Consider the following 24474-nt stretch of genomic DNA (forward strand, 5'->3'; position numbering starts at 1 on the left):
GCAGAGAACACTCATTCATCCTCATTCTAAAATCATGTGGAAAAACTGGAGATGTATAAATGCTTCTGTACTTTGTGAAACTGGTACAGAATATACATTATACACTTATGTGGTGCAGGATGATGCACAGGTTGTGAACTCTATTTCTTTAGTGTTTTACTTTTAGCATGTGGTAGTTTGATATTCCACTTATCAGTACTGAGAAAAGTGCTGCTAAATGGTACTGAAATGTAACAAGTTAAAAATGTTAACACAAGAAGTAAAATAATATTAAACACATTATCAACATTAAACAGAAAAGATGGAATTTCTAATCCAAACATCCTTGTGTAGATTCTCGTAATGGTTTCAACTAGAACAGTGTTTTCCTCTTGGAATATGGTGGTTTAGTGACTAGAATGCAGTGTTACGGGAAAGAGAAAAGTAAATATATTCCCCAAATCATAAGCCTAAACCCAGAAAAACTGAAGTGTAATAGCATTGATGTGAAATAACAAATCACTCAGATTGGTAATTGAGCTTGTGCTAGACAATGTACAGGCAAAGGATGTCTTCATAGTTCTGAAAGAAAATGCATGAGAAAAAAGACTCCCAAGCGCTCTCATTTCCACCTAGACAATTTGCAGCCCTGGCCCTTTCTCATAGAAACTGAAGTTTACAGTAAGTATTTCATGCACCGTTGGGTTCTGCTCTTCTCCCAGTTTTGTGTTCAGATTATGGGAACCAGCATATAACAGAGTATTTTAATTGACATGTTTTGGGTTTTTTTTTCTTAAGGAATTGTATTTGTGTCTTCCAGGATGCAAGACAGAAGCTGTGGCCAGGCATTGCCTCTTTCTTTAATGCTGAAGGAGGCTTACTGCACAGAGAGAGGCACCAGTAAGGGATATCCTGAAAATATGTCAGAAGCTTCATCCTGCTGTGACTTTTTCCACAATTCCCCATCAGACCTACAGAATGGGGAATTTTCAAATGAACTTTCTGCCTTTCTTACCCAGGAGGAGATATGCAAGAGCCTTGACATAGCTCGGGAAGCCATTGCCGATTCCATGAATGAGGATCAGAATGCAGTACCAGACTTTACTCATTATTTCAACACCTCTCTTTCTAGCACTTCAGAAAATCCTTCTTTTGGGGTTACCAAACCGCATGAGCAAGATGCTTTACAGAGGCCTCAAGCAAGCAGTCTGACTTCATCTGCTGCAAGTCACGTTCTCCCAGAGAATCAGGAAGAGCAATCCACCGCATCTCAAACAGCAAGCAGTTTTGTCACAGTTTCCAGGAGGCAAGCAAGCACCTCACCTTTGCTAGTTGCTAGTCCCAGCTTCATTAGAAACCTGAAGCATTTGGAGAAAGATGGTCCAGGTGTGCCTAAGACAAGCGCAAAGTCCGAATCAGCATCCCAGGGAGCAGTTCCTTTCAGGAACAAGCTGTGTGACAAAGCTGCCACATTCATAGAGGAACTGTCATCTATATTCAGACAGGCAGCCAAGACAAGAGGCCGAAGTCCTGATGGGGACTCTTCTTCTCCAGACAGTGGATACCTGTCTCCTAAAAAGAAACAACCAGCTATAAGTACCTCAGTGAACCAGCCTGACAAGGCACATCAAGAGACTGAGCCTGAGGCAAAATTACCTGGGGTTCATCTGAATGGAGAACAATTTTCTGGAAGGGAGAGCATCACTCAGAGCGAAATGGTCCCTTGCGACCCCTTCATCAATATGGAAGAAAATCAATCTTCACCACCTCAATTCACTCAGAAGCTCCGGAGCCAGGAAGTTGCTGAAGGAAACAAAGTGTTGCTGGAATGCAGAGTTGCTGGCAACCCAGTCCCTGTTGTCAGGTAAGTGCATGTCTTTTAACTAAGTCACTGGATATCATCATCTTCTGATTGTGGAAGATACCTAAGGACAGGTATCACAGAGGACCTTCTTAGAGGTAGGCACATAAGAACAGTGGGTCATGCAGTGGTTAGTAAGCACATTGAATAACAGATTTTTACTTCTTCAGTTCTCTTAGTGTGTTTCATTGTTTTCTGCTTGGGAAATGAAGTTCTACTTGATTCAAGAGCCATATGGCAAAATTAGAAAGAGAATTTGTTCTAACAATGTTCTGTGTGACTGTTACTTCATTAATCTAGGTGAAAGAACTCACAATTTACCCCTGAAGAGCATGTATCAGGCAGTTGATACAGTTTTTACTGGCAATTAATTAGAATGTCTCCAAGCCCCATACCAATAGGATTTGGGGTCTGTACTATGAGAACCTAAATCTAGCCAAATATCCTCTTGTATAAGACATTTCCAGAAGACATTAAGACGGTCCCCATTTCAAAACTTCTTTTGATACTTGGTAGTGAAATTTATGTGCATCTGCTTTTGTTCAATGATAAAACATAAAAGTAGCTGCTGTGTAAGTTTGTTTGGTTTGGGTTCTTTATTAACATGTGTTAACATGTTAACGGTTATAAAAGCTACATTCAAAGTATCAGCAAGGGCTGAATAACTCATAATACTTTCCACTGTCTTCCTTTCCTTCTAAAGCTAATAGAAATTAGGGTCAACCAGCACTGCACAGTGTTTGCCACTTCACAGGACTGAGCCTTAATCCTAATGTGATTGCTTAATACACACAGAGGTAGATTATACCTCTAGTCTAAGAGTTCCTCACAACCTATTTTGGTTTCAAGTCAACTGAGCAATTTGATATTCTCAAAGCAACATTTTGTCCAAAAAGTCTTGTTTGGACAGTACAGAATTTGTAGTTCCCCATTCAGAAATTCCTGTTAAGGTTCTTTAGTTACAGCTGAAGAGTACATAATTCTTTTAAAGTCCTCAACATTTCCTTAAAGGAACTTAGTAATTACTTTCCTGTAATACTCACTGTGCTTTAAATTTCTTCATATCTTTTGCCGTGAAGTCTTTCAACACCTTGAAATTACTAACATTTTGCATTAAGTTACCCCTGATTGCTTGCAGGTAGTCACAAGTATAGGCCTTGTGGCTATGAAAGCTTAGGAATTCATGTCCATCACTAAACAGTGTCTTCATACATACCATAACTGAACTTCTCCTTTGAAATGTCTTTAACATATTTTTAAAATCTGTACAGAGCTGGCAGTTTGAAGATCTTAGATCTTTGTCAACAAGATTTAAAAAGTACAACTTTGAAAAGTCACATTATGGCTACGTGTGCTTGTATATGCGTTCACTCCAAGATGAAAAGTTAATTTGCAGAAAATATCTCTGAGGAGTCTTGTTTGTGACTGTTGAAGACAAAACAGTATTGCCTTTATCCTTCTCTCAGTCTTCAGTGAGAATGTATCCCAGACAAACTGAATATTGAGGTGCTGAAATTTTTACAGGGTCAAAAGATCATTTATAGAGACACCAAGTGTGTTCAGTTGTTCTCATATACAAAGTGGAAAAATTTGTACCTCGACACATTGAGTACATTGGTTATGTACTCAAGCATAGATTGTCCTACAGACTGAAGCCAGCTGATCTTCTATACCAAGACAGGTTGTGGATCTAAGTAAGCTAAACAAAGGAATTACAACATGAGCCTTGCCAACAGGTCAGGAAGCTTAGCCCAAAATATAATTGTAATGCCTAAATTGTAATGCCCATCAAGCAGTATAACAGCCATGTCATGCCATTAATAGTTGTTTGGTATTTTATTTTTTTAAATATCAGCTGGCAAAAAAAGGACAAGAATCACAGTCATGGGTGCAAAAACCTTCCAGTTCTTCATTCTCCTTCAGACTTCCATGAAGCAGGAAAAGGGAATTGTAGAAATTGCAGTTATGACAGCCAGGGAATCCTCCTCTTGTATTTCTTCTCTTATATTCTTCCTTCCCCCTCACTAAGATATTGCAGCCTGCCAGTGGCAGTACTGATGTGGACACCAGGGCTACACAAGCTGTTAACTTCTAGTAATCCTTTTGTTGTTGTTGGGTTAGGTAACATGCTGTTGTCATTGATATTTTTGAGTTGTAAAATATAGTAGCAACAGACAGAGGGACCACAATTAAGGAAAAAAATAATTACTATCAATGAATACTAAAGACCTTTCACCTAATTTTACCCATCTGTAGGTTAGCTATTTAACCTGACCAAGTCACCCTATACTCCATCTACAGTCACTAGAGAAGCACACTGTGTGAATATACTTAAAGAAAACATACTGCTTACCAACAAAAAATTCCAAAGTTCCCACCAAAAATTCATTTCCCCTTTAGTCTCCATTTAATTGTGGATCTTCAAGTGAGGAAAAATGTCAGCTGTACCTCAAAATCTATTCATTTTGGAAGCCAATACAATTTTGCACCGTGACCTTTCTGTAATGTCGCTGACTTGGCTGAAGAGGTCACTCGCACACAGCACGGCAGGGTTCTCACAGGCTGGATTTCTACTGAGGGCCGAGCAGCACAAGTATAGAGCCCTGTAACTACTGAGCCCTGCCGGGGAGCCCATGGAACAAAAGCCAAGGCTCATTCAGTGGTCAAGAGACTGTGCTAACCATGTAAGGGCAGAGCAAATACTTGTGTGCTTATCTCTGCATCTTGGGGAAAGGAGAGGGTTCTTTCCTTTAGAAGATAAGAATGCATGCAAAAAAATTGTAGTGGATTCTGTACTATAACAACGTTACTTCTAAACACTTAAATCATATCACCTATGCACATCACTTCCCCTCTTTCTGGAGCTGAAAGGGAGTATGGTATATCCTGAATACACATATCCTGAATACACAGTAAATAGCTAATATGCTGCAGTGGAAAAAGACAAGCCTAGTTAAAACTACTGACGTACTGCAGAGCAAGTGAAGAATGCTTGCTGTTTGCACCACTTTCAGGAACATTTCTGTAAATTTGAGTTTTATATGGATTTAAAAAAGAAAAAAAAAGTAGAACACCAGTGATATAATACTAGTTGACCGTTCTTTTGTACTTTGGTAATCTAGTTTTCTAAAGCATTATACTTAGACAACAGTTTCATTAGACTGAATTTTTGACTTGTAATACCTTTGGAAAAAAAATCTTTGGAGCACAATCATATGAACTGGAAGGATGTAAATACCTACTGTTTTCTGAAGAAACTGGCCAGAGGAAAAAAGGTATAACAGATACTAAGTGTTTTGTGAAAGCTGCTGAACAGGTAGAGGACAGAAATGGATATTAATGTTATTGCCAAAAGAAGGGCTATAGAACAAGCTGAACAGTTAACTGCTCTGTGAGGTGTAAGAGCGCTGGCACTCTTAGCACATGCAAAACTTGCTGAACAGGAGATACAGATGGGAGCATGAGCCAGGATTACCATGGGCTGGACATTTGCATGTAGCAGTAAAATCTGCAGAAATGAGGCTTCAGCTGTTCTGATTTTTCCTAGAATAGCCAGTTTCAAGAACATAGCCACCTCAAATAATATTTTTGGAACTCTGCATGGTACATGTGATAAAAGTAGAGAGCAATTGGGATTTTCATTTTTTGTCTCAGCTGGAAGGAAAATAACCAGAAGCAATAGTTCCTAAAGTCATGATGAAATAACAGTAGTTTAATGGTGACAAGAAAAGCACTGACTAAATTGTTATTTTTCCCAGCACTAAAGAAGTTGTCCAGCCTAGTAATAAGCACAGCTGATATTTGGGCAGAATCAAGCACTGGTGGCCATGAGTTCATCCAAGTGATCTACAGCAGAGCAGAAGGCCTTCAAAAGAAACTACTTGAGTATTTCTGACTGTTTAGCATGTTATTGTTTTTCTAAGCATCCGTTTTATTCTGGACCCCAATAATCTTTATAACTGGCTTTCTTCCCTTTTCATAGCTTTTTTTGGAAATAAACTTTCCAAAGTCCTCAACCTATCCAAATTGGAGCTAGAATCCTGCCTTAACCTGCTACCCTTCTTATAAGGCTAAGGTTGCAGAATCTTATTCTAAGCAAGGAAACCATCAAATGTAGTATAAGGACAAGGTTTATATTGGAAGGTTATGTGACTAAAAAGGCCTCTGAAAATTTAAGTTCCTTGGATGTTCATAGATGTATCATACAGGAAGTAGAACCTGTAATATTATGGTTTGAGTGACAAAACTTCACCAAAGTAGCTTTGTTATACAGGAGTAAAATAAGTAAACTTTGACAAAACGACTCCTAACGAGAATCTTAGGGTTGAACCCCAAAAGAAAACAATCAGTTAAATTTCAAGTACCACTCCATTTCCTCAAAGTTCAATGCCTAACTTACTAGTTCTACTAGCAGAAAATTAGATAACTAAAACCAAAGATTTTGTCACTGGTCAGAACAATTTTAACATTGCTGAACAACCTGGATTTCGACCTAAGACCTAGCAAAGTATTGGGTAGTTTGAGAAGTTCTGGGATATGTATCTTCTAAAGAAGGTCTAAAGCAAATAAAAAGCAAGTTAAAACAGAAATTTTTTATATTACTCTCAAACCCATTTTATCAGTCAGTAGCTCTCCCTCAAAGTGCATCAGCAGTTTAGTACTTAAAATACCCAAGTTAGCACTGAGCTAGCAAAAGCAAATTCCTACTGGGAGTGATGTAGAGCTCTTCAGCATTTGCCTCACTACCTGAATATTTACTTCTGAGGCTTGCCCTGAGCTGTAAGCTACAGTTAAAGTATTTACAGATATTCACCCAGATTCTGTAGCACAAAAGGTACTGAAATGTTTTGTGCAAAGTATGTTATCTTCCTTCTTCAACAGCAAATTGACAAAAAAAAAAAAAAAAAGCACTTTCCACATACTACATAGCAAAAAATACAGAACTTCTTTGCTTTAAGGAATCTATTTGTTCTCATTAGAACCTTTCTCATAAATGTTGTTTATCTAAATTTCACTATAACAAGTACCCAGATTCCCTACCTGAAAACGTTACTTGTATGCAATCTAGAACTGTTCTTAGAAAATATAGAAACAAATGCAAAGTACAATACTTAAACTTATAATAAAACCCAAACTACCTTGATTTCTACAACTTCACAAAACTTAGCCAGTTTTACAGTCTTTAAAAGCTTTGAAGTCTAAAAACATGCAATAAACCATGCCTCCACCAAAGTCTTCCTATAATAAAGGCCCTGATCCCCCAGTACTCTAATTGGGCACAGCTGCAAAGAATATTGGATGTCAGATTAGGTAATGCTTAGCACAGATCTACACAGCTGGGTAGAAATCCAGGTGTACAGGATAATAGTGACTGAACTACTTAGCAGTTGGTAGATTTTTAAGTCTTGGGAATGTAAAGGGTGCTAGAGATGTAGATTCTGCTTTTTACTAGGCTTGATTTCAGGCAGGACAACTGTGATTTAGGGGTAGCGTTTAGTTTTGTTTCTTAGTCCTTCACTGTGTAAATTTTGTAGTTGTAATGAAATGTTAGTGCCTTGGTGGGAGATACAGTGTTCTACTAGTTCTATAATGGCCAGGCTTTACTACTACTACTTATTTTTTATAAGGTATGAGTAGCTATTTATGTATGTGTGTTAATAGAACATATTTAGCAATGTATTTGATAGTCCTAGAGATCCTTAGTTCAAAAAAAAAATTGGGTTTTTCTCACTTTTTTTGTATAAGCTATTTAATAGTCATCTTCAGAACTGTTACTTTTCCATTTGTAAAATCTTAACTGTTCAGGTTAGAGTTTAGAACAAGGTAGTTCAGGTCCTGCTTTTCAAATCTTTTTATAAGCTTAAATATGTACTTATTCAAGATGAAACTTTAGTGAAGCTATTTTATGAGGCATTTGTTTAAAGTGTTTGTTAATTCCACTCTTATTCGCTAGCCCAAGACTGAGGAAGGGCCCAAGAACTAAACTTGCTTCTGAACAATGAGATGCTTAATCTGTCTTAACAACAGACTTTATACTAGAGTATAAGCATTATGGTAGCTACAGTGATTGCAGACATACTATATAGAAGGTTAAAAGGATTAGTATGTGCTCTGTGTGGCAGGAGAGGGCTCTTGTGACTTGAAAATCATTAACAGCCACATCTATTATTCTTACACTGTAAAAATCAAGTATTTTATTGAGGTTTATGTGATTCTAACTCTGTATTCTAAATACGTGCTTTAAAATGAAGCTTAGTAGTTTTGAGAGAGGACAGAAGTAGGCAACAATTCTGTTGCAGAAACTGAAGTACTGCTTTGTTCCAGAGATAATATCAACTATATAAATTGTTTATTTCTGAATTTTCGTAATTTTTATTATTGAGAATTGTCATTTAAACTTGTCAAAATTAATTACTAATACTGTAATTATAGCAAGCGCCTCTCCTGTTTTTTCTTTCTTTTTTAACACATCCATCTCCTCATGTGTTTCTCTAGATGTTCTAGTAACCTTACAACTTTATCAGAGGCCTGCTTGCTTTAGTTGGTCTCTAATACCTTTTATTCAGATATTGATAATTTTAGGATGAAGTGACATTTTTCATTTTAACTCAAACTCATATACAAAATATTTTAACAACAATAAAGCACAGCAATTCTATCTTGTTTCACTTCTTCATTTGGCCTGTTGGTCTTCTGGATTTTCTCTTTATTGTGCGTATTTGTGGTGGTTTTACTTTAGTTTGGTTTATTACTGTATTGGGTTTGCATGGCAAGGTTTTGGTAGCAGAGGGACTGCAGGGGTGGCTTCTGTGAGGAGCTGCCAGAAGCTTCCTCTGTGTCTGATAGAGCCAATGCCAGCTGGCTCCAAGATGGACTCACTACTGGCCAAGGCTGAGCCTATCAGCGATGGTGGTAGCACCTCTGGGATAATGTATTTAAGAAGGGGAAAAAAAAAACCTCTGCACAGCAACAACTGCAGCTACAGAGAGGAGTGAGAATATGTGAAAGAAACAGCCCTGCAAGACACCAAGGTCAGTGAGGAAGGAGGGAGAGGAGGTGCTCCAGGTGCCAAAGCAGAGATTCCCATGCAGTCCCTGGTGGAGACCATGGTGAGGCAGGCTGTCCCCCTGCAGCCCGTGGAGGTCCATAGTGGAGCAGATCTCCACCTGCATCTCAGGGAGGAGCCCATGCCAGAGCAGGGGTATGCCTAAAGGAGGCTGTGACCCTGTAGGAAGCCTGCACTAGAGCAGGCTCCTGGCAGGACCTGTGGACCCATGGGGAGAGGATCCCAGGCTGGAGCAGGTTTGCTGGCAGGGCTTGTGACCCTGTGGGGGACCCATGCTGGAGCAGTCTGCTCCTGAAGGACTGCACCCCGTGGAAAGGACCTGTTCTGGAGCAGTTGTTCACCAACTGCAGCCCGTGAGAAGGACTTGGGTTAAAGTTTGTGGAGGACTGTCTCCTGTGGGAGGGACCCTGCGCTGGAGCAGGGTAAGAGTGTGAGAAGTCCTCCCCCTGAGGAGAAGGAGTGGCAGAGGTGGTATGTGATGAACTAACCGCAACCCTTGTTCCCATCCCCCTGTGCCGCTTGGGGGGAGGAGGAAGAGAATTGGGAGTGAAGTTGAGCCTGAGAAGAAGGGAGGGGTAGGGGAAAGGTGTTTTTAAGATTTGGTTTTATTTCTCATTATCCTACTCTGATTTGATTGGTAATAAATTAAACTAATTTCCCAAAGTTGGGTCTGTTTTACCCATAATGGGCGAGTGATCTCTCCCTGTCCTCATCTCGACCCATGAGCCTTTTGTTTTATTTTCTCTCCCCTGTCCAGTTGAGGGGGGGAGTGATAGAGTGGCTTTGGTGGGCACCTGGCATCCAGCCAGGGTCAACCCACCACAATCACCAAATGCAATATTTTAGAGTAAGAATCAATATAAACCAATTCCCTAATTTATACAATAGTTTCTATTCCATTAATTCAGTGTTATAATTGTTTATTGTTATTGTTTATTAAAGAAATAGTGGTTCTTTTTTTATTATACAAACTTCTGTAAACAAGAAGTGTTTCCAGAGTATTTGGTATTTATTTCTTAAGGGACATAATTTATGGAGTGAGTTGTTAAACTGGTCCTAAATATAAACGTTTTTCTTGTACTCTGCCCCTAGTCCAACTGGTTTTCTTTATGGAACTATTTTGCCCAACAAACATACTTTTATACAGGAATCTGTAATAATTACTCATCATTTCAGAGTAGAATCCCACTAATCTGTTTTCTTACCAGTCTTCTGCAAAGAGAGAGTACTTGTTAAGAATGCAGGAAGATTTCTGCACCTAAGGAGTTCCTTGGGGCAAAAATGTTATCTTTGTAGATTTGGATGTTTCTCTGTGTATGGAGCATTGAAGATAATCTGAAAGTGTAAACAGCATCTGTAATATTGCTGAGTGTATATATAAAAATGTGGTTAGCCATTTTAATCTGGTAGTACATTGGTTTCAGAAATCTGCTCAGCAGTAATGTGTTGTCATTTAGCATTTTATTTGCATTTAAATTAAGAAATATCTGTAGATATGAAAAAATACGTCAAGGTCCTTAATATTTTTCTGTCACCAGAATATTTTTTCTTACTCCTCCTTATGTCAATAATCTCATCTTTACTTTTGCTGTTTTTTCTTCATTTACAAGTCAAAATAATAGCTATTTGCAGTCTTGACCTTGTTATTCTTTTAGCCCTTCTTCCCTTCTCATTTATTTCCATTTATAGTCTTGGTTTATTGGACTGTGCTATGTCATTATTATGTCTTGAATTTTGTTTGTTTGCTTTCGCTAATTTGAGATAAGGCCTGTCCATCTCCAGGCATCCCTGGAATTTCAGTTTCCTTTGGAGCAGATCTGGAATGTAACATTGAAAGTCACCTCAGTGACTTGTGAAACTGCTTCTTAATTCTGTTTGTCTTAGAACACTGTTCTGGACTAGTGGGCTTTATTGGGGAAGCAAGGGTTTATACCCTAGCACAAATGGTTAAGCTATTGCAGTGGCTGCCTGTAGTAATTTGTAGCCTCCAGGTTTTAAGTAGATAACATGCATCTTTCAAATATATATATTTTTTTTTTCCTTTCTCCATTCATTTTGTAGCAATGAAATTCCACACTGTCAGGATTTTCTGCATCTGGGGGGAAAAAATACAGTGGGGTTAAAGCCTATTTAGATCATGTGTCCATCTGCTTTAAAAATAGTGTGGCATATCTGAGAACTGCTAGTAGTGTATCAGTTTTCTTAACTTGTAGGTAATACTCCTTTTACCTTAGAACCACAGGGATGTTGGAAAGGGGATTCTTTATTATTTGTCATCGTGCTACTTAAGAACAGCATTTAGGAGGCTTGTTGTAGTACATGATAACCAAATGTTCTATTTGGATGGGGTTTTTTTGGTCTTGCTTTATTGTCTAAGACCATGGAATACAGTATTTAAAATGGGTATCTGGAGAGCTAGGCTCTTTCCTAGGTGAAATTATCTTTAAAAATCCAGATTGTGAAAACAGGATAACTTATGAAAGTCTTTTTAAATAAACAGATTGCTAATTCAAGCATAACTTGGGCTGAGAAGACCATTGATGTTACAAAATGAATAATCTCGATCTAAAATCGAGAATGTATGGGTGTGATTGGAAGGGGCACAGATTGTTTGCTTGTTTATTTTTGTAAAAGCCCCAAGGAGGAGCTATAGCTCCTGGGCACTGGGGTTATTCTTATGTTTCATTTATTTCTTGTCTCTGTAGAATAGTTTTGACTACATCATGTATGCATTTACTTATCTTTGTTATATAGGCTCTGTGCATGACCAGGCTCTCATTCTTCAGAGCTGCAAGTTTAGTATTTTATATGAACACTGAAATATCTTTGTAGTTTTTGTTTTAGAAAATTGTACACTTTCTTTTTGGTTTTCTATCCTGAAAATAGGAAGAATAAAGCCTGTTAGGTGCATGAAGATGGGTGTCGTAAGAGGCAATTGTAAAAACAATGGGATCGTTGTTGAAACTAGGACTACTCTTTCAAATTGGATTTAGGAAGAGCTCTGTTACTTTATTTCTCTTTGCCTATTTGTGAATAACAATGTCTCTGTCTTGGTGTATTTCTGATTACATTACTGAAAGTTTTAAAGAATCTCAGTTCACTTCTTATTCTTTTGTTGTGCTTTGTCTGCCTCTCAGTAAGAGAATACAGATCTATAGTTCCTTGCTAATGGTCTATAAATAAATAATGTATTAACTAGTAATTATAAAAAGAACCAAAGATTAGATGAAAATGTTATCGAAGTACACTTTAAACTGATTCTGTGGTTGATGGCTGATGTGGAAATCTTAAAAGTAAATTAGTAAAAATTACTCTTCTAAAATAAGAAAACTGGTGCTGCTATCTGCATAATGAATAATATATATAAAGAACTTTGCCTTTTATTTACATAGGAATTGAATGAGACTTGGATGAACTCTAAAATAACAAGGTACCACATGTCTTCAGAAAGCTCTTTCACTACACTAGCTTTGTCCATGTTAAACATTTCTAGTTTAAAAACTAAGCTTAATTGAAGTAGTTTTAAAATATAGATCTCCAACAAAAGTGGTGCTGAAACAGGGCCAGAGGCAGTATTCCAAGAAGGCTGCTTTTACTTCATGTTTCAGCATTTATTTGTATAAATCTTATATACTGTCTCTGGGCCTTTCCAGTGTTGTGCAAAGCATCAACAGCCAAGAAGTCTGACAGTGAGGAAATACGTTCACAATTTGCTTGTCACAGACTGATTGAAAGTATCGATCTGTGAAAATTAAAACTAAACCTTAGAGGCTAAGTAGAACAGAGGTGGGAATGAACCCACCTATTTAGGAGTGGACTATTTTATTTGTACTGAAATGTGAAGAGAAATGGAGTAATGAGGCTTTTCATAGAGACAAGTGTTTGGAGTCAGTCATTCTGGCATCATTACTTATCAGCGTTCAACAGGTATGCAGTACTTTTCCAAATCCTATTTAAAATATTATGCTTAATATTCTTTGACATGTTTGCTCACGTGCCTAAAGGCAATACCACATCTTGGATTGTTTAAGTTTCTTAAGGGTAATTACAGCACTTTAATAACGTTACTTAGACAGGACATAGCATTGTAGGATACAATATGTTGCTTTATAAATATAAATTAAGTAAACACAATTATCACTTTGAAACTTGGTGCTTTAAAAATTCTTTCCCAATAAAAAAACTGTCATGTCTGAAATATGGTCTGTAAATGCATTCTTGACAATGTGAAAGCTAACTTTAGAGATCTGAATGATGAAATTGAACAAATAAGACTTCTGTGAAGATTCATAGCTCATGACTGAAATGGTAGACTTCAGTTCATGCAGTTAGAGCTGACAGGGCTTTGAGGGAGGTATAGAAGGCTATGGACTAAAAGCTTGTAATAGACCAAACATAGAAGAAACATTGTTAAACAGCAGTGAAAATTGAGCTTATTTTATTAGTTCTAGAACCCATTTGGAAAGTGCATTCTTTCTAACAAGTCTTACAGTTTGACAGGGCTCTGTTAAGAGGACTCTAAATGTGGATCATTTAATAGGCCATGGGCTTGCCCTTTAAGCCCATGCAAAGTTAAAGGATGGAGTAAAAGAAATTCCCTTGTCCACCTACTCCCTCTCAAATATGAAAACAAGAGAGTAAGTCAGTCCTTCCCATAATAACTGCATTTCCTTGCCTGAGCACAGATGTGTAAAGTGAGCAGGAAAGTTAAGGAATTAGCAGTGCTTTGTTTTCATACCTTGTATAATTGTGCTCACATTTTGAGGTGGGTGGTGCAAGAACAGGAGTAAATAGACCTGTTATTTCTGTGAACCTTCTGAAAAATCTTCTTTTCAGTGAAACCCATCACCATTCAACAGTGAGGCTGGTACAAGAAATAAATAAACAGAAATCCTGAGTAGCTTTTTACAGTATGTGGGAGAGACGTTCAAGGGATATAATGAAGAAAGAAGCCTGTTGTTCCTGCTTTAGACAGAACTTTACAAAACCTCTGAAAATGCGCTATATGCAAAACAGTTATTTTGTTTATGTCCAAGGTGTTACAACGGTTTCTTGTCATGTTACTTATTCATGAAACATTTTATGTTGTCACAAGTTCTCACATTCCACATGCTTCTGTTCTGAGGTGTTTTTTTTCACTTTTGGATGTTGAAAGACAATCTACAGTTATGTAGTGAGGAGATAGCATTTCTTTTAAGATAAGAAAATGAGCAGAATTTGGAAGTTCAGCTTTGCACAGAATAAACCTTCACTGAGATGTTGTCCCCTTAGACACTTGTGTGTTTTAGCTTTTATCTTCTAGAAAACTTTTACATGAATTAATGTAAGAAATGGACTTAATTGCTACTTTGTGTCCCTGTCAGTGGCCTCGTCTGAGTAAACTCACAAAAGGAGAACTGATCGGTAGGAATAGCGATAAACTGCAAACAACTGAAATGGTAAGGGATTTACTCAAGTATTGAAAACTTGAATCAATATCCATATGGCATGTTTCTGTAAGTCAGAAAATGATCAGACTTCTTAAATGTATACCTAGGTAATCTGGGTAGAGAAGAGATGCTATTTTATGAAATAAATCATGAGGAATAATTCAACTAGATAATTTCACCTGCATGTACAAAGATACCTTTAAGTTGCAGAAGGGGCAAATGCCTGTATAGAAGTATCTTATCTGATGTACTGAAGTACTGCATGTCAGAGTGCTTATTATAGACCAGGCACTGAGAACTTCATTTTCCTTAAGTAATACACTACAGTTGGTGTGATACTACTCAATAGAGATGAGTACACAACTCAAGATTAGGAGTAGTGTGAACTCAAATATGTCAGACTTCCTGTGGGAAAGGGTAATAAGTTAAAATGCTTGGGGATTGGAGGTAATTAGCAGGTAGAATCACTCCTAAAACACTGGGGCTTTTTTCAGCTACCTGCAGGTCACAGGGACTAAAATTTTTGTGCAACAAGACTGTTATGAAGTCATGTTTCTTTTAGTCTAACACTAACATGCTGCTTCAAATCAGAGATTCATTGTTCCATCTTATTAATAATGTATACTTGCAGTGCATGCATTAATGTTATAAAAATAATTAATACTTTGCACTTAGTGCCTTTCATCTGAGCATTTCAGTGCTTTGTAAATAACTTGTATAATATGTGAACAGCTTTGGTTTATCTCCTCTTATTTGCTAAGAATCCATCTCTCATTTATGGTACAAGAATAGAATCCATCTCTCATTTATGGTACAACTGACAGGTACCCATAGTTAGCTATGAATTCTTTTAGTATCACAGAAAATGTGGCCACTAAGATAACATATGACTGAACAGTAAATCATTGCTTATGGGAAGACCACTTAAATATTTGCCCTGTGAGCAGCTGAGGCATGTGTTTAGCTGAAGTAACATGAACTGAGGGCCTCCTACTCCTATAGACTAGTCTTGACTAGTGCAAGCTGATAACAAGCTTCACAGAAGACTATTTAACATTTGGCCACATTCTAGCATCCTTAGCTTTTTGCTCTTCCACTATGGTTTTTTGTTTTTTTTTTCACTGTGACATATTAGCAAAATGGATAAAGTATTAATGCACTGATAATTAGGGGCCAGGTATCTCATCAGATGCTGTCAGAACCTATTATCCTTGGTATATGCTTTCCAGATAGCCAATTCTGATGGGTCTCTTTGGTCAAGTGTGTCATGACAGCTTTGCTTTTAAGAGGCAGGAAGAAAAAGCCACCCTAAAAACCTAGGAGTTGAAACATGCTCCTTCATGCAGGAAAACAAGCTGTATTCAAACAAACTCTTCCAAGGGTTCTGAGGGCAATACTCACACAGTTTCCTCCTGGGAACAAGATAGCAAAATGGAACCCCATTCAATAAAAATATAAATTCCCTGTTGATTGGTTTAACAGGTACATTCACTTAACCAAAACGGGGCCAGTTACAATGCAATGGGCGTTCTCTCAAATATCTGCAAAACCAATAAAGAAAATTCTTGTTCTCTCTTTTGTAGGCATGTGTTCCTATTCATTGTCAAGTTAGAGAACATTACAAAAAATAGATATTGTGTTATCAGGTAAATGAATGCTTTCAGTGTCTAAGACAAGCAATTGTGTGATGCATAGAAGGAAGAAAAGGGGTTTTTTGTTTGTTTTCTTAAGGTAGAATTGCTTGACTCCTTGTGACTCATTGCTACAGTTAAATATTCTACATGCCTATGTTGGACTGTGAAGGCCATGAGTGGGCACAGAGATACACTTTGTAATATCATACTTAAGCCCAAAGATCAAGTAGAAACATGGATCAAATAATGACAATTATCCATAGTTAAAGCTTGAATGTGAAGTGATTTAGTTTCCACCTTATTCCCTAAAAAAACCCCAAGTTACTTAAACAAAGGTAGTGCACAAGTGAATTGACATGCTTATTTCCAGCTAAAGCATAGTTCTGGATAAAAAGAATGCAATATGCATTATTTGAGTTATGTAAGTTAATTTTTTAAGTTACTTCAAAGTGTTTGAGGAGTGAATTTTTGTTGTTGTCTAGTATAGGCTGATTAAAAAGTGTGCTGGCTTAGAATTTTTATTCCAGTATTGGATGTCCCACTGAGTAGAATGTGAAGGTCATCAAAACTTTTTCTGATTTGTTCCCTTCTTCCTGGAAATGTGTTTCTCTGCTAGTTCTGGGTATAAATATTCGCTCAACCAATTAGTTCAGAAAATAACAGGAATGAAATTATGTAGATTATTAAATTAACAAATGCAATACAAGGTGTAAAAGTGGCTTCTCATTTTTCCTGTTCTTAATATATAAAATCAGCTTCTTCTGTTAAATACTTATTGGCAAAATTAATTCTTAGTTCCAGTTAGGTCCCTTCACTCAAAATTTTCTATTTTTAAAACATTAAAGACTTACATTAAGATAACCAATATAGCTATTTATCAAGTAGCCTGTTTACAAGCAGAGTAAATCAAACCTTTTTAAAACCTGCAGTGACCAACTGATATGTACCTCAAGCAGATAAACAAAAGTTACTGAGTGTATTAGTGCTTTAAAAGAAAGCAAAAAAAAAAAAAAAAAAAACCCACACCAAAATCCTCCAGGGAAGTTCTTATACAGAATTGAAGATTTTAATAAAAAGTGGGGAAATGTAACTTTTTTTAAGATCCTGCCTTAATTCTGAATGACTAATCCATAGAAAATTTGATTCTCATGGTTGCTTCATGGAGAGTCCTCAAAAAGTGAATTTCATGATAATCAACAAATGGGATTCATGTTCCTAAATTCTTTGAGTTCTCTCATGCACAGCTAATTTCATGACAATGTATAATATAACATAGTTGAAGATTAGAATAATATTCCAAACTTATTTTTAAAAAATGAAGAAATTATTTCCATTTCTGTTTTTGCACTTTAACAGCTTTCTTAAATAAATATGGATTTTTGTTTCCTAAACTATGATTATACTTAACCACTCATCAGTGAAGCAAATCTGGAAAAGAAAAACCTTGTAGGTGAAAATACTTATCTCTGTTGGTTAGTTTCCCCAACAATGCTTGTGAAATGCTGCTACTAGAAAGAATTCTTCTGGAAATGCAAATTTAAGGACAACTTGAATCATAGTTAAGAAGCAGTATAACATAATCCAAACTAGAATGCTGAACCTATTTTTTTTTAATGTCTTCCTCATACACACAAGGGGCATTTGTATGTTACAGTCTTTATCATCGATTAATATCAGTATTGACTGGATCTAAAGTCTGCAATTCTTTTGTCCCTTAGGACAGTAGAGATGGACAACTTAATTCTCAATTTATTATTTTCTTGAGATGTTGGTACAGTGAGTCTCTTGCATAGTGAAGAGTAAGGGAAAACACTAGTAGCCTTACAGAGGTAAATGTTACTATATGTTTTCTGCCTTTTTTCCAAAACAACATTGCCACTGGTGAGCACTTTCAAGTTTAATTAGAGAGGGTTGGGACAGAAGGAGAGCTGATTCTATCTGAGCTTCCTTGGGCTTGCCATATGGCCAGAAGGAATCTATAAAAGCCTGTTTTCCACAAAACCCATGAGAGGTAGTTTTGGGGGACTTTACCTGTAAAGGAAGTAGGTGGAGATGGTGATTTGCAGTTCACTGGGGAATTGTTGCAGATGCCAGGCATTGCAATCCTAGAACATGCTACTGACTGCAAATTCAGAGGCTGGTGATTCACAGTTTCACCCTAGAATCTCTCTTTATTTTCAGAGGATTTCTAAATCACTGACTAAAGTGTCTTTGTCATGTCCTGTGGTGTGTGTATCCTGTCGTCGTCGTCTCCCCCCCCCCCCCCCCCAAAAAAAAAACCCCAAACCTAAATGAGATTAACTTAATCTCTTGTTGGATAAAGGGAATACCACTGTTGTAATCCAGATAAGTGGCAATCTGAAAATTGGATGCATGTGACTTTATGTAGTGTGATATTATAGCCAAAGTCAGTCCAGAAACCAGGACTAGAGCAAGACCCATGGCTTTCAATGAAGGCCTTCCCTAGGTAAATAGTTATAGCAGGCCCACTATATTCTGTTCTTTCACATCTTTTGTCCTCGGAAGGACTGTTCTTCAGGTGTATGATGTGAGGATAGAAATTACATGCTTTGGATTGAGAAGAAAGGTGCAATATTAAAGTTTCCCTAGCTGGATGGTGTTGGATAAAGGTAACCTTTAACTGAATGTAGTCTACATGATTTGAAGCAGGCTGTCTTACTCTGCCTCCTGCCTGTTTGAAAGACAGCCCTACTATATCAGCCTTCAGCACAAGGTCGGACTCCACTTCAATGCTTTGCATTTTAAATACAGATTGAATTCCTTAATTATTGCTTCAATTAACCATATAGTCAGGTCTTCTGATTTTAGTATAGTTTTTCAGTTTGACTAAAAGACATTACAGGTTTTTGAATGCAGCCTCTATTATAGGTGTGGATATCTTGCTTGGTAGATATGTATTCTAAGGCTGCTACATTATGTAAAGTCTAGCTAGTTCAAACTGCAACAAAAATGTGGCATCTATGGCCATGTTGATCCCAAGGATGATCCTGACTTGCTGCACTATTATTTATTTACAGTATCACAACTATTCACTTTTCTTTTGTTCTGGCATTCTCAAAGATTAACTTGCTCACCTACAACTTAAATAATGCTTTCTAAACAGGGAACAGGAAAGGAGTTAAATGTTGACATGAAGTGGACATTGCTGTCCCAACAAGCATCTCTAGATTTAATGTATGTAATGCTATCCATAACTTTTCTCCTTCAGGAAAGAGCATTGTAGTGTATTATATGCTAATTTAAGCTTCAGACCCTTTGGAAAATGAACCAGTTCATATCGTAATAACCTCTCAGTTTAGAAAGAATTTGCATGGGTTTCTTCATGCTTAATTTGGAATTCAGAGCAATACTATGGGGTTTAGGGTACAAATGAAAGTTTTGACTTTAACAAATGGAGTTCTTCAGGGGCTTGGAAATTTTCTACTTAAGTCCAGTTCTTGATCTGTTTTTCTTGTACAAATGTGTGATAAAGACAACTCAATGTTCTGTACGTGACAGGGTAAAGAGAATAGCCAGCAAAATACTGATTTCCAGTCCTTTGGTTCCTCCCCCCCACTTCACTTAATTCTATAAAAAGCTCCAATTTGATATTTCAGGTGAACTTTGGGAAGTATTTATTCCTCACCTTTTTGTGGAAAAGGGAGTGTGAAAGTTGGGTTGAAGGGGGATATTATCTCATGTATTTCTATGTTGATCTAAAATGAGCATTGTCTAACAGTGGATTAATACTTAAGTTACAGAATGAATATCATAGAATCATAGAATCATAGAATGTTTAGGGTTGGAAGGGACCACTAGTGGTCATCTAGTCCAACCCCCCTGCAGTGAGCAGGGACACTGCTAACTAGATCAGATTGCTCAGAGCCCCATCCAACCTGGCCTTGAATGTTTCCAGGGATGGGGGGGAATAATCTACAAAAAGTACAGTTGCTGAAAAGCTTCTTTGTAGTCTTTGTTTCCCTTCTATGTCTTGAATATCTTAATAGAGAAACAAAGTTCTTTTGGATTAAAAGGTTAATTTTTCTCCTAGAGCAAGTTACTAATTCTAAACTACTGTTTCTCCATTTCCAAGTGAGAGGAAGATAATTTGTCCTTTGTGAAAACAAAATTCAACTCCATTTTTCAGGAAAGGCCCATGTTCAGATAATTTTTATAGTATGTGGTATGAATCTCCCATGAACTTCAGCGAAGTCTGTTTTCGAAGTGAAACCTGTTGCCTTGCAAATCTATTCTTGACTCTGGTTTGTATAGCACCTTGCCAATTCTTATTCTGTACCAGCAATGAGACTAGCAGTTGCAGTAATCTCAGCTGACTTTAAAAAAAAAAATTCCATTTATTTTTTTAAAAAGAGAGAATCTTAAAACTCAGAGCAGGGATTATTAAAACTTGAAACCTGAATCAGTGTTGTAATAGGGTTTATACACCTAAAAGAAGCATGGGGCAAACAAAAGCATGGTAGTCTAGATACAGAAGTCTCACTAAGTTTAAATTCTATTTACACCCAGTTTACATGGTGTTCTATTAAGATTGCTTTTTCAGCCAGCAAGAGATTGAGAGATAAGCTGAAAGCAAAAAACACTGTTCTGGAAATAGCCTGGTTGCCCTTTGATGCCTTAAAAAGTGCAGGGATGTTTCTAAGGTACATAGATGAGAATAATGTATCTAACTTACCACAGTTCAGAGGGAAATGTCCCCTTTTAGTATTTACTGAGATTTGCATTGTGGTAGCTGGCAACACTTACCTGCACTTTTGGCAGCTTGTTTGTGGTTCCCCATGAAGAGTATTGCAATAGCTTCCTTGGATAAGGAATGTCAGGGGTGAAATAAGCAACTCTTGACACACCTAATGGAGATTCTTGGAATGCAAATGTCTGAGAGTGGGAGACAGGAGGAACCACTGACCCTGTGCATGGATCTTCCCGTATATGCTGAAGGCATTCTGTGAATTGGCAGTGCAGGAGAACTACAGTACATGCAGACGTGCTATTTATGGGTGAAATGAAAGAACTGAAGAAACAGCCACTACTTAGGAATGCTAGAGAGAGGCCTCAGGCACTGTCCTTACTGGGATTTTTTTTTTTTTTGCCAGTTCAATCTGGTTTTGACATCTCCTTAAAGACTCCAACTGTTGTAAACAAAAATCTTATTCTTACCTCCTGTTCATAAGTGATGAAACTGAGGTGGAGAGCTTCCCAGAAGACTGTTTAGAAGGAACACCAGAATCTGACTGCCTTTTGTGCCAACCACATGCTCACGTTTCAACAGAAATGTCCTTTATTTCTACTAATTAACTACAGGTAGAAAATTGTAGGTATTTGATCGCCATCACATACAATGGAGGAGATGAAGTTCCTAGTGTTTTATCATACATTTTTATCTTTATTAATGCGGAATTCTGCTTTAGAAATCAACTTTTTTGATATCTTTTTTTCCCCTGTGGAAGAACATTTAACATAATTATCTGTGCCTATCCTCTTTTCCCTTTTCTTAAAAACTGTATGTCAAGAAACAGCAGTTTCTTTTCATAGAAGGGCAAGTATCTCTTTGAGGAATCAAGTAACTTCATAACCCTAGACACCTGTCTACCGAGAGTCTTTATCTGTGCCTACTTTTTCCTTTAGGTATTCAGAAAGTTTTCTCTTGTGCATAACATGCAGAATCTAATGCTAAGGGTGTTTTTTCTTCACATTTGGTCTGGTTTTCCAATACAACTTTGGAGGTCAAAGCAGGCTGTGGAAACTCAGCTGCATGAGTGTCAGTTAGACCAGGGAAATTCCTCAGTGTGTTGCCAGGTATTTTACCAAGATGCTTATTCGTCTTCCGCTAGAGTGAAATTAGGAGTTTTGATTAGTACCTCTTCTTTAGCCTCTTGCTGTCTTTTTTTTTTTTAACTGCCTCAGCTGAGCTAGTATATTTAGTTGCCTCTGAATTGGTCTGCATTCCACTTCCATAGAGTGACGCTGAATTTTCGTCTTCCCACAAGTAGAACATATCTTCCCTCAACACATTTCATGTATTAAGAACTTGAAATTAAGTCTTTCATCAAATTGTCGTTCTGTTCTCTAGAATAACTTTCTTTTTATTGCTAATTAAGTTTTCAGCCTTTGAATTCTTTCTTGCATCCTGTTTGGTGAATGGTGTGCAGGGAATAGCTTTATACTTACCATTTTATTTTTGCCTTCCATATTATATTGGATCTATTTTCTTGTTTGTTCATTTGTACTTACTGAACAGTACTTTTTTCCCCTGTACTCAAAATTGAAACCATCTAATTAGTGATATAATCTCCCTCAAAATTGTGGTTATATAGGAATATCAAAGATAAGATCTTTTGAACAAAAAGCCTTTTTTCTTCATTATTCATCAAAAAACAGTGACTAAATCCATGACAATTAAAAATCAGTAATGATGAAAAGATTCACACGGACATTAAGAATGGAAGCATCCAAAACAAACTTTGTATATTTGAAATCCAATCTCAAAGATACTGTAGTGTGGGGGCTGGGGTATTTTTTAATGCTATTCCATTAACCATTCCATGTGTATTAGGTGCACCTCTAAGATGGAAACATGGCATTGAACTTTTTATTCAAGTCATGAAAACTGTAATGATAATTCTTAATACCCATTATCTGAACTAGAAGGGATTTCATTGGCAAGTTAACACAGAAGTAATATTTAATATAAAATAATTATTTGTACCTTTGTTTAGGAGTGACAGTAGGCTATTTAAAATGTGGAGTTTCTTTGTTGTTTTCTTTGTTCTGCAGTGAATCGAGAGTTAGCATAATCTTAGGAGGAAGGCACATGACTGGCAATATAGGGGAATTTCACTTGTGGTGCTATAAAGAACTGTTCTTTGCTTTTCCTTACTCTAATTAAAATTAAAAAAACCAACAGTGGGGGCAAGTTGCATGACGTTGGAGATTACTGAAACATACATGCTGGAAATTAAAATATAGGAATAGCGCTTGACATACTTGGGTGTATTTCTATGAAGTTTTGAGATGTCATTTTTTCAGTTATAAGAGAGATTTTTTTAAAGTGTTTAGTATGTCTTCATATTTATTGCAGTGAATGTAGGTTTCATATTGTACTCCGTGTATCACCAATATTATTTGAGGCATTATGCCTGCAACACAAAACATATTAATAACTGCAGATTAGCTTGTCATCTATTTGAAGTCTACAAGGCTTCTTAAAGAGCTACTGTGTTTTATAAAAAAAACAAAAAGTCAAAATTAACCAAACTGTCTGAACATTTGATACTATGTGTTTAATCTGGCATATTTAATCTTGACTCCCAAAAAGACCTTGTATTGTGGGCCAAAGAGAAAAGAAAGAGGAGAATTTCTGAGGATTCTAAAATACTGCAGGTATCTGGTATTCTTCTGAAATTCAACTTTCTTGCATAAGCTGAAGCAGGATAGCTTCAGCTATGAGATCAATTAAATCAATTGCTGTGTTAGGTTTATTTAGTGAATCCTATAGAATGAAACTAAACTTTTTTTTTTTTTTTTTGGTATTCCATTCTTCAGTGAGCCAAGATTTTTCAGATTGACCACTTAGGCTGCAGGGAGATTCATATCTGACAGATGCAGTCTTTCTACATAATAGCTCTGGCGAAGTTTTAAATTATTCTTAAAGTTACTAGTTTTTTAGTGGTGGAGTGGAGATTACTGGTTTAGTACTGCCTGTAATGCAAACTCTTGTACTAAAAAGTTCACTTAAACCCAAGGACCTGAATAAATAAAAAGGCAGAGCATGTTAAAAAAAAAAAAAAAAAAATCAACCCAGACTCCGTTCCAAAGGAACTTGTTTAAAGCTCATGATAACTCTGTAGTCATATTTCGAAATTGCTTGCAGGTGTCCAGTTCTCATTTGTTAGTTAACTGAAGCAAGACGAGGTTGGATGCTAAGCTGATTTTGAAGTACATCAGTGTTGAATGAGAGCAAGCCAGGGACAGGAAGGCTCCTGACTTATGTCATTATTCTAACAATTTGTTCATACTTCTAAGCTTCAAGAAAGCAAGCATGTGGCACAACCAGTTCAAGTTTCAAAACACCTTTTATCATAAAGGCAGTGCAGTAAACAGGAAACTAGAGACTGATTTCAAGAGTCTGACAGATTAATGTACTTGCCAGTTATTTCTCAAGTCTTAAGCCCTTGTATTGAAACATGGACATCAGTGAGAGACAACTGAGAGGCAGAGCAAGGTAACAGACAGAAAAGAGCTTGGCCTTCTATCTGATGTAGCCAGGTTACAGAACTTAAGAAACCTGTAGTACAACAGACCTTATGAGATCCTTTGATGACTCACTTTCCTCATAGAGCACAAAGATATCCCAAGATGCAAGCAAGGCAAGTATCAGTCAAGGGTGTAAGCAGAAGGCATAGTTGAGTGGATGGAGCTTGGTGCAAGCTGCAAATATTATTATTATTACTATTTCCCCTAATCTCGAGGGCTTTTTGCATTTTATAC

At 37.0% G+C, this 24474-nt stretch overlaps 1 protein-coding gene across 3 annotated transcripts in view; it reads left to right on the top strand.

Annotated features, from left to right (window-relative positions):
- Positions 1 to 884: 884 nt before the first annotated feature.
- PALLD (palladin, cytoskeletal associated protein) overlaps positions 885 to 24474 on the top strand; it is a 206732-nt gene continuing 183142 nt past the window's right edge. For 2 of the 3 annotated variants that reach the window (XM_035890899.1, XM_009635319.2), the window contains exon 1: positions 885 to 1843. In XM_035890899.1, coding sequence (XP_035746792.1) covers positions 900 to 1843 — 944 coding nt within the window. In that variant the 5' untranslated portion in view covers positions 885 to 899. The remainder of the gene's footprint in view (positions 1844 to 24474) is intronic. The other variant, XM_009635320.2, reaches the window with a different exon arrangement.

Source organism: Egretta garzetta, unplaced genomic scaffold (genome assembly GCF_000687185.1).
Source record: "Egretta garzetta isolate BGI_Z169 unplaced genomic scaffold, ASM68718v1 scaffold593, whole genome shotgun sequence".
NCBI classification, from domain to species: Eukaryota; Metazoa; Chordata; class Aves; order Pelecaniformes; family Ardeidae; genus Egretta; species Egretta garzetta.